This window comes from Aulonocara stuartgranti, assembly GCF_965226115.1.
Source record: "Aulonocara stuartgranti genome assembly, chromosome: 4".
Taxonomy (NCBI): Eukaryota; Metazoa; Chordata; class Actinopteri; order Cichliformes; family Cichlidae; genus Aulonocara; species Aulonocara stuartgranti.
In genome coordinates this window covers 16,434,283-16,454,528 of record NC_138942.1, presented here as the reverse complement: position 1 = coordinate 16,454,528, position 20,246 = coordinate 16,434,283, and the positions used below count along the sequence as shown (strand labels likewise).

Below are 20,246 nucleotides of genomic sequence, written 5' to 3'. Positions count from 1 at the left end.
CAAGTGCACGGCTCTAAATATGGATGGGAATGCAACACAGTGAAGGCACATCAGGATCCAAACAGTCAAACCACATTCGGTCAGGGGTGCATGCGTCCACACATGGAAAGTTGTGTGAAAGCAGATGCGCGCACGGCCACATAAAAGTCTGCACAGTCAGCGTAGTGCACAGCACAACAAACAAAACTTATATACACATGAATTCCTTGGTGCAAACAAATTTTTAAAAAGGTTTTCAAAGTTTGTAGCCAAGCTGAAGCACCCAAGGCCTGCAGAAACCCTGTTCTCCAGATGTAATACTGAAAACAAAAGAAAAACCTCATTTTAAAGGGATTGCAGCAATTTTCTACAAATTAAAATGAAATGTGAGTGTAGATCTGTATACGCTCTCTTAAGACTTGAAAGTATATGAAAATCATTCTAGCTAAAATGATTTCTAAAGGGAAAGATTTGGAAAATCAGGGATCAGATATCAATAATGTGTCGAACTATTTAGTTCAGTTCTGTGTTATTCTATCTTTATATCACCAAATAATAGCAGGAGCTAGCAGGTGAGCTAACATAGAGGTCAACAAGTAGCTCTGCTATACCACCAGCTTTTCATTATATGTGTGCAAAACTGTAACACCTAACAGCAAATCGTGGTCAAATCAGTTGTCATGACTGAAAAATACCGGCAGCGGCCAGTGCTAAAAATCAGCCTCACAGCAGACACACCTTTGGTATCAATTTTAAAATCCTACATCGCCTTGCTGTTAAGTTATCGCATTCACAAGATTTTCAGAAAACCTGAAAACTAGTCCAATATTTTTAGTAGATGCACTTATGTTATTAATTTCAAACTCCTCAAGTTATCTCATTCTCAAATTTGGGTGTCCATGTCATTGGCCTGCCTGTTTGCCCAGCAGAGTGACAATAATACCCCATCAGCCTTTTATGTCCGAGGGGTAAAAAACACAGTCACTACTGCTTTGAGAGGAAACGACTCTAATGCAAATAAATTCACAGCACCTGATAAATAGCGCCATTACACTTTTACATTTATTATTGTATTCACTTTAGTTCACAAAAAAAGTTCAGTAAATTAATATTCTTTGATGTTTTTGGACAATTTATGTTACGAAATTAGGAGATCAATGTTCAAGGATGAGCCTGATGTTGCCTTACGTGTAAAACAATGATTCCCAGTCACCTTCTCAGACAGGAGAATACACCTTATTATACTTATTATACACTGAATATCAGATGCGAGCTTGGTATCAGCAGAAAGGTATCTGTATCAGACTGAAGGTTGAAGAAGTCGGATTATATATCCCTGCTTTGTATGAAAGATATTCTCAATTCCTAGCTGTTTGCAGTTAACAATGCAAAATAAATAAATAGATAAATACTGGCGGCTGCCAGTGTTACCTGGCAGTATAATCTTTAGCTGGTTCTTTAAGTTTAAGTTCTAAAATACCAGATCATCTCTTAGCAGGTTAAAAGATGTTCCACGCTTATTGTTTAATGTTAAAAAAATGAGCATGAAATATCTTTTAAATCCTCTGCGATCAAATTTTGCCCTGACCTGAAAATCCATACAGTTTTAGCAATTTAACAGCAGAGGGGTTATTATCATTCAGCCTGAAACAGTGGTGTACAGATTATACTGCACCATTGAGAAACCTGGGGAATAGAAAAGGGATGAATTGAACTAGGGTAGCATGGTGGTGCAGTGGTTAACACCACAACAAAAAGGTCCTGGTTTGAATCCACCATCTGGCTGAGTCCTTTCTGTGTGGAGTTTGTATGTTTTCCTCATGTCTGCATGGGTTCCCTCCAGGTACTCTAGATTCCTCCCACAGTCCAAAGACATGGAGTTAGTTGGGTTAGGTTAACTGGTGACTCTACATTGCCCATAGCTGCAAATGTAAGTGCAAATGGCTTTCTGTCTCCGTCTACAACACACTAGTGACCTGTTCAGGGTGTTGGATAGGGGGGTTACAAAGAGAAGCCTCTTCTCTCAAAAAAGAACATCTCAACACAGCACAGGTTTGTAAAACCAGATCTGAACAAACAACCAGATTTCTGGAACAATGTCCTTTGGACAAATGAGAATAAAGTAGAGATGTTTGACCATGATGGACAGCACTATGTCTGGGGATATCAAAACACAGCATATGAGAGCAAACAGCTCGTACCTATTGTCGAGCACAGCACTGGAGGGGTGATGACTTGGGCTTATTTTGCAGGCACGGGACCATGAATTGATCTGTATGCCAAAGTATTCTAGAAAGAGACGCGCGGCCATCAGTTTGGCCCAGAGTGGATCATGCAGCCTCAGCATGATTGAAGTGCTGTGGCATTTAGGAGAGCTGTGCATAACTGAATGCCCACATACCTCAATGAACTGAAAGCAAGACAATAAAGAAGAGTGAATGAAAATTCCTCCAAAAAAATTGAGATTAATAAAGTCATACAGAAAATGATCACTTCAGTTATTGCTGCTAACTGTGGTTCTACAAGCTGCTGACTAAAAGGATCTGATTAGTTTTTTCTGCTTCTGCATTTTCACTTAGCTTTTGTTGAATAAAAAAAACATTGCAATAAAATATGTGTTGCTGTTCACCTGAGGTATTTAAATTAGTTTGGGACCTGCTAAGGACCAGATTATTAAAAAAAAGAGAAGTCCTGGTATGTAAAACCTTGGAATTGAAATAGGGTGCACTTTCTTATTTTCATCACTATAAAAGGCTTATACATTTGCAGCATCGCGCCAGTGAGCGAAAACACAAAACAAAGCCCCAGTTCCAGTTAGGGGATACAGTCTCATTCACCTTCTGAAGCTAGGTAGCTTTCAGAGGAAAACCTCTCAGGTTAAAGTGAAAAACGTCCTTGAAGCAAACAAAAACACCTGTGAAACTAAAGAGACCAATTGGAAGGCACAGGCCTCCATGGTGTAGCTGTCTGATGCTCAGCCTGTGTGCGCCTGTGTCAGAGGATGACTGAGCTCTGTAGTGCCTTTCATGTCATGGACATCACATGGGGCACAGCCAGGGGGAAACTAGTGCAGTGACAGGAAGCAGTGGTTGGCTACTGCATGCCAAAAAGCTGCTTTCTCATTGGCTGACTTTGCCTTCAGGTAATTTTGTCACACTCGGTTAGTTTTTGATGAAATGCCCCGTTCCTTTGATGTGGGGTGCAAGTGTGCATGCACATGGACACTACCCTGTGCATGCACACACAGTCCTTTTCTACTACTTACCCATGGAAAGCTTTTTTTCTCCTTCATTTTTAATGTACACGTGTTGGTTATACCAACAATTAAAATAATATGAGAAAGAAGCTGGTGTATGTCATACAGATGCAACAAGGAAACTCAACATGTCTCTGTATTTATGCGCCCTCTCTTTTCTACCGGTACACACTCATGCAGATATAGTCAGGTCCACACAACCATATTAGACAAAATTCACACATCTAACCTCTTCTTGCAGTTCAAGGTGCTTTACTCTCCAGACTAAAGGTGAATATAAATTTTAATTTCCAAATTTCATTAAATTCCTATCAAACCTGAAGCCTCCTGATCTTTTGTCTTTCATTGTCTCAGAACTCTTGGCTGTATTAGCAAGCAAGGTGTGGCTATACATGGATATATACAGTTGTGTGGGGTGAAGACGTCCAACATAAAGACCTTTTCTCCACTAGACAAATGTCAAACTTCATATCCCTATTAAGCACCAGGTGGGGGGATTAATTAGGCATATTACCGTGATCACGACTACATTGTAATGCAGTGTAGTATTCTGATAATATCTTATTGTGGGGTGTGGGGTGAGTTCAACTTCTACTAAGCACTGAGTGCAAATATAGCTGGTGTTTGACAAGAACCTGTTCATATGCATGTGGTAAGAAACTGTGCCTCCAAGCTGCTTAGCGAAGGCTTCTGGTTAAAACTAACTATTTACAGAAAGCACAAACATTATAAGTCTTGCTAGAGCTTGAAGGAAGGGTTAAAGATATCGGTGAAGACTGAGAGAGAGAGGGAGAGACAGAGAAATGGAGGGTGGAGGTGTAGGGTAGAATAAAAAAAGTCAAATAAGGAGGTGGTGTGCGTAAGAGGCAGGATTCATGCTCACTGTAGCCCAGAGATGAGGCGTCTTTATCAGGCACAGAAGCGGCTTCACAGACCCCTCAGTGCAGAATAGAGATTGAGAGGTCTGGGGCTGTGTGTGTTCACACATGTGCATGTATGTGTGTACACACACACACACACACTAGCAAAGATAAGCTTCAATAGCATCCAGTCTAACACACCTCCACACACCTTTTCCTGAGCCTGCTTCCATCACTTTTCCTTCTCTCCTTTCCTTTTTGGTGATCAAATGCATTGAACTATCTCAACGTCTGATCTTATCTCCTCTGATTTACTGCTTCTCATCATTTCATTCCAGAAGCTTTGCCCGTCTACTCCCAGAACCTCCACCAAAACACCGCTCCCCCACATCCCCCCCTGTATCCATCGCTCTCCCTTTCTGTCTCTCCCTTAAACGCAAGTGTCTTTGATGAGAATCCATTCATGGATTTAATGGATTTCTCTTGCCTCTTTTTTTTCTTTTTTCAGAATCTGGGAGATGGGTTAAAAAAATATATAAATATATATATATAAAAAAGAGGGAAAGCTGGCCTGCTCAGCCTCTGCTTCCAAGAGCATGGTGGACTGCAGAGGACAGCATTTCTGTCTGCATCAAAAGAATGAGAAATTTTCAGCTTACAAAACAGGGCGAATGAGTCAGTATGGATCTGAGGTCTGGCTGACTTCAATTGCATGTGGGAAAAAAAGAAACAGGGTGTAAGAAATAGTAAAAGTTTTCCCTGCCCACTGCAAAGTCAAACTTGGAGACAGATAAGAAAGTACAAAAAAAAAAGGAAAGTAAGATGTTCAACCTTTGGTGAATCTTTTTTTGAAGAATCAACGTTGAGCTGACAAAAAGGATGGAGAAATCATTAATCTCTTCATGAAAGTGAAACTAGCGCATTGCTGATAGTGTTATCTGTCTGAGTTCAACGCAGCTTTGAATCCACTCCAGACTGCCCAGCAACTGTGGGTCATTTTTTTTCTTGCGTACATAAAAGACCAAAGACACACAGAGGAATTAAAGCGGGGCCTAAAAGATAAAACAACTTTTAGCTGAAAAACAGCCTTCGCATATCCAAAAGGGACTGATAGTAAATAGCGTGAGTTCTTCAAATAAAGATTACGCTGTCGTAAGCACACTCTCTTTCTCGGGTCTTTCTCGCTTCAGAATTACTGATTCTGTTCGCCATATGGAGCCAAAATGGCCGCCTGGGTGCTTCGGAGGTCCCTGCATTCCGGGCCTAATGCTGCACAGCTGGTGTGGGATGGTGTTTAATGAAAAATGCTCTCTTTGATGGGCCCTGCAGTAAGGATTAGTTTATGATCAACACCACCTTAGGTCAGCTTCCTGCTAGGCAAGCACAAGATTATGAGCGATTTCGCAACCGTGGGTCCAGCTTCTAAGGCGGCGAACGAACGAATATGACAGAGAGAAAGTAAAAAAGCACAAAAGCAAGAAAAGAAGATGGATAGTCGATGGAAGATTTCATTGAAGTACTTCCTGGTGCGTTAGGAATAGTAAAAAGCAATGCTGAACAATGGCTCTATTGAAATGCTGCGGTTTTCTCTCTACAACTGACCTTGCACATTTCAAAACAGTATATTCCATGATGATAAGTGGGTTACCCCAAAGACCCAAAAGTACAAATAGTTTTGATTTTGACAGCACTTATTGCCCAACTTTTTGTTTAGGCATATTCGGTTGATTTGATTGAGCAGTTCAGGGAAATCTGTCCTTAGGGTCAGATAACATTGGCCCATTTGTATTCTTAGCCAAATGCTCCGACATTTAAAACAGTTTCCCAGACTCGCTGCAGCCACAAACGTTCTAGACATTACCTGACCAAATGTAAGCAGTCAGGACTGGACACTGAGCAGTTTTTAACATGCCAGCTTTCTAGTTCGAAGTCTGATGTCCGAGTGAGCCTGTGACAACAGATCGAGAATTCACAGAAAGCAAGTGGACGCCGCGTGTCCCGCCTCCTGCGCGTTTTGCCCATGCAGTACTCTCACCTCAACCAAACTGCTCTGCAGCAATGAGAACGTGCTTGGAGTGAATGTCCCCCATTATGAAAGGGCAACTTCGTGCAATGTTCAGACTAAATACCCAGGGTTGTTGGATAAAATCTCCTAATAGCAGGAGATGAGGTGCCTACCAAAGATTTTAAAGACTTCGTTGTTACACCAGAAACTTTGCTAGAGCAACAAATCAGGTTCAGTAGATCTAACAGCTGATGTGAAAATGAGAATTACTGTTTTTAACACTCAGCCTCCAAAACAAAGCTTCTGCATCCCATCTTTCTTGACTTCAGGTACTGTTTTTAAGCACAAGGCTTCTATGAAACCCCCTCTCTTTTATACAGGTATACAACCTCTTCAGTTCATCCTCTTTTTCTCAAATTCACTGTTTAAATTATTCGAGGTTGTTTTCTTCTTTGACTTTTGGAAAACATGCAGATTCCCCACACCTCCTTAACCTTTACTACTCCAGGCATTCCAGTATTCATTCACCCAGTCAAAACAGAGTTAAAAACCCATATCTTATACTTTCTCACCTTCTCATGTGCAGCATCCTTCTCCTGCTGGTGGTTTCTCTCGAGCCGGTCCAGGGATGCCTGTTTGTCCAGGGTTGCTCTTTGCTTTTCCTCCTCCTGGAGCAACGCCATCTCGGCCAGCTGCTGCTTATGCTGGGCATGGGCCTTCTTGAGGTCCTCACGTAGCTCTGACAACTGGGCCTCCAAATCTGCAATTGTCTGGACAGAGATAAAAAGAAACCTGCTGAATTAAGTAAATTAAAATTAATGTCCAGTAATTTTTCCCCTCTATGTGTAGAAGGCCTTCTGCTCAGGCTCACACTGCATTTTGCAAAGGTGATTACTTTCAGATTTGCTGAGGTCATTATTTGAAGCTTTGGCCATGTTCAATATGAGTGTCCCACCATTGTAACACTAAGTACATCACAAAAAAATAAAAAGTCCACATTTTAAGTACAGGTTTCTTGTATTTCTGTTTACTGAGAATTGCATATTGAGGGTTTTTTACCATCTGTGTTGTCATGGTCCTGGATCTTAGACCCAGGGTTTAGAATTTTTGTGGGTTCATGACTGCTTTTGGTTTTGGGAATGAATTGTGTTTGAGTTTTATTGTTTGTTTCTTTTGTAACACCGGCTGTACTGTTGATACTTTTGCTTGATGTCATTTATATCTTCCAACAGAGCGTGTGCGTCTTGGTGAGGCAGTTTTTAGTGAGTTCCCCTTTGTGCTCCATTCTGTTCCAGTCAGTGTTTTTCTCCTTCAGTGTCAAATTCAATTCAATTTTATTTCACAACAACAGCTGCATCAAGGCACTTTATATTGACTTTGCATTAATGGAGAGAAAACTCCAACCCCAACAATCCGATGGAATCCTGTGAGCAAGGATTTGGCAAAAGGGGGAAGGAAAAACTCCCTTTTAATAAGAAGAAACCTTCAGCAGAACCAGGCGCACGGAGCCATCCGCCATGCGATGAAGCCCTTACCCCTCTCTCGACCTCTCTCAGCCTTGACTTTGCTCCGAAGAACGTTTTAATAGCACTGCCAGTGAGAGTCAACATTACATAGTAAGAATGCTAATAAGTACAACCCTCCACGGCCCATGAAACACCAGAAATAGACTGGTCTGACATGCTGTGAAGCTGCATCTCAAGAGTTTGGGAGATGTCAAAAGGAGAAGATAAGTCTACTGTTTTGTCAAACCTACATCACATATTTGGGATGATGGAGACTATCTGCAAGAAATACGGGTGGGGGACTTTACATTGAAATGCGCCTTATATCCTTACAGGTACTTGAGTTAGCTGTATTCACATACATTCAATACTGTAAACAGCAATGGACAGAAAAAAATAAAACACCTCGCAGGCATATTGTAATCATTTTACACAAATTACAAGCAATGAGTAAAGCGCATTGTAGTTAAGTGTAGGTGGATCTAAGATGAATTGCAGTGTTTCACACTTCCCTACCTGTATTGCATGTATTCCCCAGCTATTGCACATCCTCATTACTCTCCTTGGCTTTTTTCTTTTTACTCCTCTTACTGTGGTTTGCACTGTGCGATCAGGCTCCTGCCCCCTCCCGCTCCTCAAAAGCCTGGGCATCCCAGGACAACGCCACGTTAAGGCAATCAGACAGAAAGCGTCTGAAGTCTTTTTTAGCGGGCACTGGGGAGACTTCAAAGCAGTGTCACAAAAACAGGCAGATGTTGTGGCTGTGTTTCACTCGCTTCTACATTGGCACGAGCACACACACACACACAGATCCATTTGCACACATACAGACACACACATGCCTACACAGAGAAGCAGCCACACATGGCACACTGTCACACACATAGGTTGCCATGCAGCGCATTCAGAGAGAGAGAGAATGTGAGGTAAAACAAACAAACGCATGCACTCCTCTGCGTCCCACTCTTCTGTCTCTCAATATTACCAGTCTCACTGCTCCTCTAGTGCCTTCTTCAAGTGCAAGCAGCTATGAGATCTGAGCCCTCAAGAGTCTTTAATGTATAATTCTCTCTTTAACAAATGTGGGGAATGTGTCCTCCAAAAAAAAATCTTTTAATAAGTTAGAACATAATCTACCAGAACAGAGACATTGGCAATGACACTTCAGGAACTTAAGAGGCCAAAAGTGCATGTTTTCATTGGGGGGAGCGAACACAGTCGCTTCAAGAGGGCACGTGTTAGCAGGCTGATGGGGAGCTCTGTGAAGGAGCAGCTCTTGGTAACAATAGAAGAGTGTCAGATGAAATACTGGGTCAAACCGTGTCAGCTAGGATGACAAAACACTGGCAAAACAACCTCAGGGAGAGTGGTTAAGGACTGAATAAGAGTTCAATCAAGGGAAAATATCACAGTCAAGTGAGGATCAGTCTTAAGACTTTATCAACACTTATAAAGATTGTATTAAGATTCTCTAAAATCCTCTACGAGACCACAACTAACTGCTTTTTCTCCTACTCTCCACTAAACTGCACAGTGACAACCCCGCACAGCTAGGATGAGCAGTGATTCTTCTGTGAAGAAAACAAAATGAAATGAAGAAATGCATAATAAACGATGGGTATCTGTGAATATGCTTTATCACGATTTCACAAAACAGAAAACAAAATAATGAGGAAAAACGTGCAATCAGTTCAGTATATCTAACATTAATTGAGTCTCAACAGATTAGCATAATTACTCCGCTGGTATGCCAATTAGGCTCTTTTAGAGACTTTAATGTCAGATGTTAAATATGAAATGAGACTGTAACTGTAACCAGAGCCCGACCCTCATTTAAGTCGGCCGGTATCACAGGACGATAGGGACTCAAAGGTACAGTGCCAGAGTGTGTTAGATGGACCAAAATATGAAATTAAAGAACATAATGCAGAAAGATACAGATGGTGCTATCACAGAATCACATAGTCGGTCTAGACCAGTTCTACTCTATAGTTACTGTATACTGTTGTAGCACAATTAGCATTAGAGCTAAGAAAATGATGGAGGAGAGAAATCTGTTTGCCCATTATCAAGGGACCATGACAAAACCCTTTTCAGATACAGCTGTAACTAATAACAGCCGGTACATACTGGTACATACTAGCTTTATGTATTACATTTACACCTAAATGTAACAGAGCTATAATTATTCTTAGCAGATTCACCTTTATGTTCCTGCAGATTGAACTCGTGAGCTGTGATAACAACGCAGGAAGTTGTTTTCATGATTTCCGAACTCTGAGAATTCAGAAAGTATCCACTTGCAAGGTCGAGAATAGCACAAGAACCACGCTGGAGGCATTTCTAATTAATGCCCTCGTCAACAATGTGAGCACTACCCCGTTTAGAGGCACCGCATCTCGACTCGCATCCTACAAGTGAGGTCTATAGTTTAACATTCTGACTGCAGGCAAAAATATTTATCTCTGCGCATACAGCTGGCAATATCCTATCTTATTCTATTCATGCAATATTAAGTTAACAGTTTCTTTTTTATGATGAATTTCTGTATCCACAGCTTTCTGACAGAATTTCAAAGGCAATTCTTTGGTAATAAAGGTGACAGGGTTGCATAATGTGATGTATAATGCATATTATTTACATATAAACACAAACAGAGTGCGAGAGATTTTTACTGAAACAGAGCTCAACGAAGTTTTGAAAATTTCACTTTCAGCGTGACGGTAACAAGTTTTGCCAAAGATGCATGCAGCGATCTCGACAATATATCACGACTATAACAACGCTTTTGGTTCATCGCTCAGAATTCTGGACTCTGGCATCATGTCGGGGTATGAACATAAATATATGGCGTCCTTCAAGGCGGTTTGGGTTAGAAGCGCCGACTGTTCACTTAACATCTAATTTAGTATCTCAGAATTTTGTAGTTGAACAGGATAACTGAAGCTGTTTGTTTCATCAGTGAGCGCTCATAATCTTTCGACTTGCGTAACTCTAAAAAGTGTTGTATGCAAATCCCCCCAAAAAACTAACCTACAAATATTATAAACAACAGAATAACTCTGCAAAGTATAAAGTCAAGTAGGACACACGCATGCACTGACGTGTGACATTTGACTCTTATAGGCAATTAAAATGTGTAGCTGAATTGTGTAATGAATGATTCGCTGTTGTCAGGCAGATAACGTGTGTGGCTGGAATCCAACATGTGATGTATGCACATAATAAATGGCTTTGGGGTTTGAAAGGGGAGCATGTTGTAACACTCCACACATCACAGAACATCAGCATTCGCTGATGACTTGAGGCATGATCAATAGCTCCCCAGTGAAAAACAAAAATCAGCTGAGTTCTAACATAAATACTCCCCCGTGAGAAAACGTGATGAAATCTGTTGAGAAAAACACAAACACAATGACACCTCAACTCAGGAGGATATTCACGTGCCACTGAAATCAGCGTGTAACAAAGATTTACCTGACAACACCCGGGGACCAATCATTTCCTAAATGACAACATGGAAGGATTGAAACAACAAATGAGCCCCCCACCCCCCTTCCACACACACACACACACACACACACACACACACACACACACACACACACACACACACACACACACACACACACACTTCTAACTGCACTTTCTTGTTCTCTTGATTTTTTTACCTTTGACTCAGCCTGTCATCACCCTGTTCATTTGACTCATTTTAATCATGAAGCGCTTTGAAAAATTGACAGCATCATTATTTAGTCCATTACGGCCCAGAAGAAAGACCCCGCAAGACTCGCGCTCTCTCCCCCATGCTGTTTGAAGTCCAGATGGTGGTACGTTCCTTTATAAAAAAAACACAATTATTCGGGAAAATAATACCCATAAAATGAGTTTTGAGGGGCAGGTGGAAAAAATATGAACGATGGGGTTTTGCATAGAACAAACAATCCTGATGTTTGCAGAGAAGAAAAAAAAGAAACACACATACAAACACAAACTTCCAATTAATTTATAATGCTGGCCCTAGTTTTTGAAGTCAAACTCTTACTAATGTTTAACAATTGAAAAGCTTCGCAGGAAAAAAAAAAGAATCAAAATAAACAGAAATGAATAAAAAAATAAATTATCGCAAATGTGATAGCACACAATAGCACACACAACAACATACTGAAATGTTCTGCGGTAAAATCCAATACTTGTTTGTTTTCTTTTATTATGGATATTTTACTGTTTAGAGGTACAAAATAGTAAGTTTTAGTAAGTATATAAACACACACACACTGCTAGAGTCTCCAGAATGGAAGCGAGAAAGTCCATGCCATCATTATTTGTGCTGCTTCGTCCTTTGGGGGGCATTAATCAGCTAACAAAACACGCTATGGGCAAACATGTTTCACCAGCAAGACATTTCATCAATTTAATGGTTCAACCAGCTCAAAATCTCTAGTTCATTCTGTAATGAGAACATTGAACCATGTTACTTTTTCCCCTCTCTTTTACAATATTTTCTCTTTAGAAATCCCGTGATTATAAAAGACTGATATGTAAACGTGTAAACAATGATAACTCCTTGCATATGATCGTCCTTTACGCAAACGTAGCCCCGATAACGCCGCTGACTTGCGACTACATAGTGGAAGAATCCAGAGTTTCCTGGATGATAAACTCTGGTGGGATGAGGACAGTGTGTCCCTGTGTGAGTCGACTCACTGGCTCTGCTTCTCAAACACAAGCCAAGAGACAGGAATGCTATTTATTAGTGTCCCACCACATCAAGGGGATGAGTGGGCATTACTCACCCTGAGAGTGTGTGTGACAGACATTAGCTGTTCTCTGTCCTTGCCAACTTTTTTTTAGCTGCAACTGTCCTTCCACTGATTCAAGGAAGACTAAGAGAAAGTGAGAAGAGCTAGGCAGAAAAAAACAGGGGCTTGAGACCTATTGCCACAGCAAGCCTTTGAGCTATCTGTTATGATATGATGATGTTGTGACTGTCGCTTGATGATATTATGGTCCACTGTTGTCTGAGGGGGAGCTCGGCAACACAAAAAAAGAATGAGGTGTAACACGTCCTGCAAGGAATTGCTCCATACTGTCTGCATGCAACAAAAATAAAAAGTTTTTTAAAATTAAATTCTTATATCACAACTTTCACACATTGTTTTTTTTAAAAGAGACGCATGTAAACAGCCACGTGATATCAGTGTGGCAGAGCTCTAAGTGGAAAAACACAGCTACAGCACTGCAGTTGTGTTTAATAATAAGTATGTATATAATAGGCATATTTTTAATACATATGGGCTGACAGTCTGCCAGCTTGTGGCTCTTTTTTAACAGCAAACAGCACATCTGTGCATCTGCTCTCACACAGGAAGTCAAACCAGCTCACCCCCCCCTCACAAACCATCAGTTATCCATCTTTCCGAGGCCTGAGTGAAAAATCCTGATTTCTGACGCTTTAACATCTGACATTAGGCAGGCGACTGATGTCTGCTGAAAATGCTGCAGGAGCAAACAGGAACTGAGAATATGAAATGAGGACTGGGGAAGTTTGCTTTTTGCTTTTTTGCTGAGATTGTGTGACTGACATTAGCTGAGATTTGTCAAACTGCACGTCATGTTGACACGAGCAGGGCGACATGCTATCAGTGGAAGTGTCCTGTGGTGACGGCATCTAAAAGAAACATCTCAGGTTTTTTTTGGTTAGTCTTTTGACACAGCTTCCAGCCTTGAAGATGGTTTATATTGCAATAACTTGGCTACTGTAGAAGTATACTGATATGGCTAAAAGATATACAGGGTCGAGAAAATAAAAGTTATAGTAAACAAATCCGAGCGTATCCTAAATATGGATTCATTTTCAAACTAAGTGGGAGCACTGCATCTAGTTTTAATGTTAAAACTCAAACCGTAGACACAGGATAAACTGATCAAATTTGTCTAATTGGGGAGGCTCAGGTGTATATTACTCCTTAAAGCATAACACTGCTGCATATTAGCTTTTACTAGGTATAAACTATTTCATTCTTATTGCATTTAAAGTTATTGTTGTCTTGTGAGGACAAAAACTAACCAGAAAATTGTCTAGGTTTGATTTCCTCGCCATTCGCGATGAGTGACCAGAGTCGGTGTGAGGAAATTCGGTCCACAAACGTAACAAAAGTCTCTCTGGGCTCCCATCGTCAGCTAACTGCCAATATACAAAATTCTCTACATGCCAATGTTCATTTCATCAAGAAGCTTGAAGAGTCAAATACAAACCCCAGCTGGGGGCTGGTTTGTCGAATGGCTCCCCACAGAGCTCCAGTCTTGCCCAGGCTGGAGAGAGGCGAAGACAGTGCGTGATGGGGTCTGAGATGAAACCCTGCTGCTTTGGTTAAATGGTGACCACATAGTCTCTCAGTTGTCAGGGATATCCGTTAATATAGACCCAAAATGTCATACACTCATTGTGGCTGACCATGCTGCAATAAGAGAATAATCGCTGTTTTCCGGAGGGTGATAGCTACCTGTGGTGAAAGGAGAATGGCAGGCAGAAAAATTCACTTTGGTGGGACTAAAAAGCGCTTTACAGGGCGTCCACAATTATCTAAAACACAAATTCAAACCATGGTTGTGGAATAAAAGCTAGGCACTCAACAGCGTTGATTTCTTCCCCTTTACATAGATACCTGTGGGTCTTTTGGATTTTTGGTCTTTACACTTTACACAAAGCCTGCTGCGATAAAAAGTGAGTTAAAATACAACGGGGAAATCGTTTGAAGTTGGGACGGTGCCATTCTGCGTTTTGTTCATTCCATTTCTAAAAAAACTTTTTTGTCGCGCGCAACATTGCTTCAAAACAGATTTTAATTCAAACGGCAGCATGTACGATCTTCTGTGTTCTTGCGCTGAACATACGGTTTCTAAAATTATTCGCGCCGCACGTCAATATATGTCTTGCTTCAAATAAAAAAGTATCTCAACCTGCTGTGCTTTTGAAACCCCAGGAAAACGTCAATGAGCAAAATACAAAATGGTTGTCCACGGGAGACCGGCGGGTCAGCGCGTGTGTGTGTGCGTGCGAGTGCGTGGATCAGTGGAGACCCCCTACCTGGGCATCGCGCTTCCTCCACTCCTGGGTGTGCTGCTGGTGCTGTTGTAGGGCGGCCCTGGCCTGCCTCTCCAGGCTGCTCACCTCCCGCTGGTGCTCCTGGACCAGGCTGTCCTTTTCCGCGCTGTGCTGCTGCTGTAGCCGCGTCCTCTCCTGCTCGTGCTGCATACGCTGCTCAGCCATCTGATTGGACAAGCAGGCAAAGAGAGACTTCATCAGCCAACACACACTCAGAGCAACCCTGTCGTCATGACAACTTGTCCATCCACCGATCCATCCATCCTTTCTTCGTCCTATTCCGTCAAACCCTCTTCCTGCACCCAAGAACCCCCGTGCGTGTGCCAAGCCAAATTTGGCGAAATTGGTAGGAAAGTGCGGGGAGGGGGGAAAAAAAGCGAGAAAAGTTTTGCCGCTTCCTCACGTCGTCAGAGGACGACATGATGTGATGTGTTTACATCTGGCTCGCTCCCCCCGCCCTCCCGCCTCTCCTGCCAATTGTACAGACTGGCCCTCCACGTCCCACTCCTCTTTCTTCAAATCTGTCCCCCTCGCCTTATTCTGGGATCGGCATATAAAAGAGCTGCGAGTTTGGGCTATGCAAGCAAGCTGGTAGGGGTTAGCCATCTGGCTGCAGCAACTACCCAATGCCCCATGCTATGCGCCTGACAGCATGTGAAAATCGGCTTAGGCAATGACTATGATGATTACTATAAACCCAAATTAGAAAAAAAAATGGAAAGAGAGGTGAAAGGAGAAGGTGCTAAAATATTCTTGGTACTGTATTATAATCTATGAATGAATTTAACTGACAGAAAATGCGCATATTAATGAAAATCAATTCCATTTTCTCAAAATGTAAATATCTATGCCACCAGAATGTAACTGAGGTTTATACTGCTAATGCAGTCAGCGTGTAGTAAGAACCTGCACCAACCATTCAATAAGAAGGCGTGGTTAGCAGTTAAAAACACCACAGCAAAGCCTTTAGTCTCAGCAGAGCTGCAATCACCTACACATAATACAGCAGAGCAAAATAAAACACTTCTAATGGGACGCAAAGCCCCAATTTTTCAGGGCTTAATCATCCTGTCAGCTGAACCAAGTCTGTATTCCATCTTGGCTGTAAGCGGAGTCACCTGCTGAGAGGTGAGCCTTGCCAGTGAAGCTCCCAGCCCCAAGCCCCCAAGCCTTTCCCAGGCTCCGTTCCGTTCCCACTCCCCCATGGCGGGGAGACAAGTGACCCCCACACCATCCCACCGTGCAGGCCCAGTCGGAGCCCTGAAAGGACAGCAGGGGCTTGGGGCCCATTTGCCTCCCTGCTTTGAAGCTAATCCCCCGCACATTGTGCATGACGGCACCCTACCTGGCCTGCCAGAGAAGCGGAGATCAACGGCCTCTGTGCCCGCTGCCTGCTCTATCCATGGTTATATCTTCCAACGTTGCCTGCTATTCAGAGCAGGTGATGAATGAGGGGCTATCTACAGGAAGCTGGATTCCATCCCTGGCACTGAGACGAAGGCCACAATAGAAACTTGATTTAGACAGCCAAGAATGTATTCCTCTACTTTTGGGAGAACTTCAACTTCAACCTCAGCAAATAGCAATCAAAGGATCACTGAATAAAAATGGATTTTATCTCTGAGGCTTAGTTGATGGCATGGCAGAAGTAAACAATTACACACACCCTCAGGATAACCTCACACACATGCCATTTTTCAGAACAGATCAGGACAGCAGGCAGGCAAACACCACACGAAACAAGCGCAACATGTTTCACATGCTGCCGATGATGATGTCTACAGAAAATTCTAGTGACAACTTGCACCGCCTTCACCTCCTTTCCCATTTAACAAAATAACACATGCAAATCAGATCCACAGCTAGAATGCATTGTCCCACACGAAGAGTCAGAATCATACAGCTGTACATTTTAGAGCTGAGGGATTGAGCAGCGCGCAGCTGCTTCAAGAACTCCCCAGCAGGTAAGAGAAAGTGGCGGAGGACGTCCTGACTTACTGTTCCTTTCTGCTCAGACTCTCGGCCCATGGGGGGAGGTTTGGAGGAAAGAGGGGATCTCGGGAGAAATTAGGATAAAGAATTGGGCAAGATGGTGGAAAAATCTTTTTAGAAAAGCACGGAGAGGAGATGACAGAGAGCAGACATAGCAAGGAGCCTGGCTGTGACATCACGTAGCGCCACTGTGGACTAGAGGATGCTGGATGCTGTGGTTCTTAAAGGGACCGGCATGGTGCTTATGAGGGAAGACTGAAACGGGTATGGCACAGCTGGGTGCCGTAGATACAGAGTGAGTCGGGTGTTACTGCACAGCACGACTCCCGTCAGCCTGGACTGACATGGTTGTGTATGTGTGTGAGCTGCATGCCTTCAAGCAGGACAGTGAGGTAATAGGCTTCTTTCAACCCTGGGGAGGGAAATCTGAAAATGTTTGGAAAGGCGGAGGGGAGAGGAGGGAGGAAAGCAGAGTAGAACAGAAGGCCTGTCTGGTCTCAGCAGGGGAGAATGGGGTGCATGAAGGCGGGTGGAGAGAGACTGAGGAACAGAAAAAAAAAGACACCTTCAATCTCACTACAGGTTTGTACTGCAACTGGCCACTCTATTTATTGCTGATATATGTGTTCAATATACGTATCGTCTTGTACATCTACATGTAATTTTGCCTCTGCACACAGAGGATTTTAAATTGACCATTTAAGATGTGACTCAAGTGCAGACTTTCACTTAAATCAAAGAGTTCAACAAAATTATCGCATTCACAGCCATTTTTATATGTTTTCCTTTGTTATTATACGACAAATCAAGCAGGTGGAATTGAACTTGGATTCGGTAGCTGTTCACTGATTCTGAATGACAAAGGTCATGGTTAGGGTTAGGCTGAAAGCCCCCAGAAAAGCTCCAGAGAGATCGCAAAAACTGCAGAAGTGGCCAAATCAGCAATCAGGTAGAAATAAGGAATGCGCTGCCCAGCTCAGCATCACCAAAAGAATTAAAAGACCATAGAAGACAATTAAAGTGGATGATTGTAGAATTCTCTCTTTGGTGAAGAAAAACCTTTCACAATGTCAACCCATATCAGGAACAGACTTGAAAAGCTATGTGTATTATTGCCAAAGTCTACAGCCAAGAACTTACAAAAAGGTGCAACCCACTCATTACACTCAAGAACAAGACGGCTAGATTAGAGTTAGCAAGAAAAAAAATGTAAGACTCCGGATAGTTCTGGGAAAAAAAAAATGGATACAATTTGGGCAAGATCAACATGTACCAGAATGAAGGTACGAGAAACAAATGTAGAAGAAGAGAAAAAGCTCATGATCTAAAACATACACATCATCTATCAAAGATGGTGGAGGAAGTGTCGTAGCATGGGCATGTATGGCCGAGCTAGAACTAGCAGGCATGTATGACCAAGTATAACCATGCATATTCATGTATGGCAGTGTAACTACGTCACTAGTGTTTATTGGTCATATGTCTGCTGATAGAAGTAGCAAGATGACATGGATGATGAACCAAAGTATACTGCAAAAGCAACCACAGAGGTCCTGTTCTTCAATGGCCAAGTCATTTACCTGATCTCAACCCAAAAGAGCTATTTTTCTGTTGTTGAAAATGAAACTGAATGTAGAGAGACCCACACACAAGCAGCATCTAATAACAGCTGCAGTAAAGGCCTATCAGGGGATCACAAGGGAGGTTAGTGATGTTCATGGGTTTAAGACTTTAGGCAATCACTGACCGCAAAGGATTTTCATTTCATTTCAGTTTTAAAAACAATTTTTGTATTAAAAATTATCCTAGTTTGTGAAATGGAGAACTGTTTATTACATAAAAGACCGAAATTCCTGAACAGCTAATGCAATACTTTTATTATTATTTTATCACTGGCTAGAAAAAACATTTTTGCTCCCAAATAAACTTTGATAAGTGTTTTTTTCCCTCCTGTATGATATACTTTTACCAAATTCTTGCAGCTACACATTCTCCCATAGATCTCAACATATTCACTGACACCAATATCACCGGTCGACTTGTACAATAAACCAGCCTGCTTTAGTATTTATTGTTCCAACCTAACATCTGAAGAAAGAGGCCGGTTGTGTATTTAAACTCTCAAGGTCGCGATGAGCCGTTTAATCTTGATACGTCTCCCAGACTGTAAGAGGAAGAGCTCTGTCAGAAACCACGATGTCTGATTGCCTTGGGGGTCAAGTGGAAAACAACTCCTTCGCACACAGATCCCCCCCCGAAGCTGCACTGGAGGGAGTGTTCTTTTGTGAACATCTGAATGAACTACCTTGACCCCAGAAATCTTGTGACACCAGCTTTTCTAGAGTGAAAACACAATGTACTCTCACACAGACACGAGAGAAAGGAAACAAGTCAAGAATGTGGAGTTGCTTCAAAACAATATATAACGCATGTCTAACATTAAGCGGCTGGTCACAGAGTAGCTCATGAATAATAACATGCCTAGGTGTAAAAACACCCCCCCTCCAAACTCTTTGTAGCAAATCTCAGCTCTCATATCAAAATCATAACAGAGACAGGTCCATTGTTTTCATGTATGTTTTATCTTTAAGACAAAAGCCTTTCTGATGTGCCGCTAACCCTATGTGGCTGTCTTCAACTGTCAACTGCACCCCCACTCAGCGTGGCAGTGGCTGATAATCGTCACTTCAATATTTCCTGCAAACCTTTGATCGTTTACCCGTTAGTTATGACTTCTCAGAACAATACGCTGTAGCTGGCATTCAAAACACTGATAAATCTTTGCATTTACTGGATGGTTACATGGGGATGACAGTGTCTTTTAGATGCAAATGCAATCTGTTTAATGGTTTAACCAGCAGTGTCTATTTATATGACGATTTATCGTTGCAGCAGCCAGTGAAGCGCTTTATGTCCCGGCCCTTTCTTCAGTTTCCGGGGATGTTTTGAAAAATATTTCAACACACTGTAGTCTTTATATTTAAGTGGTTTTAAAATATGCTATTTTTTAACATTTTATTTTATAAATGCCATTCTAATTACAAACCCAACTGTTCAGCCATGGAGCAAATCGATAATGAAGCACAGTTTCTCCATTCCTTAGATATAAGACTGGCCTCATATCCCCCCCATTTACAGCGATCTACAGCAAATTACACGCAACGTAAACTCCATCTGGCCTGGAAATGAGTGTAAGCATGCTTATTAACACAAAGGTTGAGTGCTATTTGGTGCCTGGAAAGCAATCATGTTGTGGATATAGATGAGGAAAAAAGAGATGTCACAGCCGTTAGTAATATCCACGCCCAAAACAAGCGTGGTGTCACATGGTCATAAAGTCTCGTATGGAGTAATTTAGATAGTTTATTTTTTATTTGGTATATAAATACTGTTTACATTTGTTACAGTAACAGAAATAAAAGTGACGCTCTCTGCCTCCTACAGTAAGATCAGCCGCCAACACTAATATCGGCTCCTGCGGTTTAATTGAATCTGCTGCGTCTCTATCAGCGAGCCAGATTTCAAATGGGTTGTGAAAATG

At 42.0% G+C, this 20,246-nt stretch overlaps 1 protein-coding gene across 6 annotated transcripts in view; it reads right to left on the bottom strand.

Moving 5' to 3' along the window:
* Positions 1-20,246, bottom strand: part of cep112 (centrosomal protein 112) — a 169,401-nt gene that overhangs the window by 44,048 nt on the left and 105,107 nt on the right. For all 6 annotated transcript variants that reach the window (XM_082532002.1, XM_082532005.1, XM_082532003.1 and 3 more), the window contains 2 exons: positions 14,696-14,878; positions 6,673-6,870 (listed from right to left, as the gene is read on the bottom strand). In XM_082532002.1, coding sequence (XP_082388128.1) covers positions 6,673-6,870; positions 14,696-14,878 — 381 coding nt within the window. The remainder of the gene's footprint in view (positions 1-6,672; positions 6,871-14,695; positions 14,879-20,246) is intronic.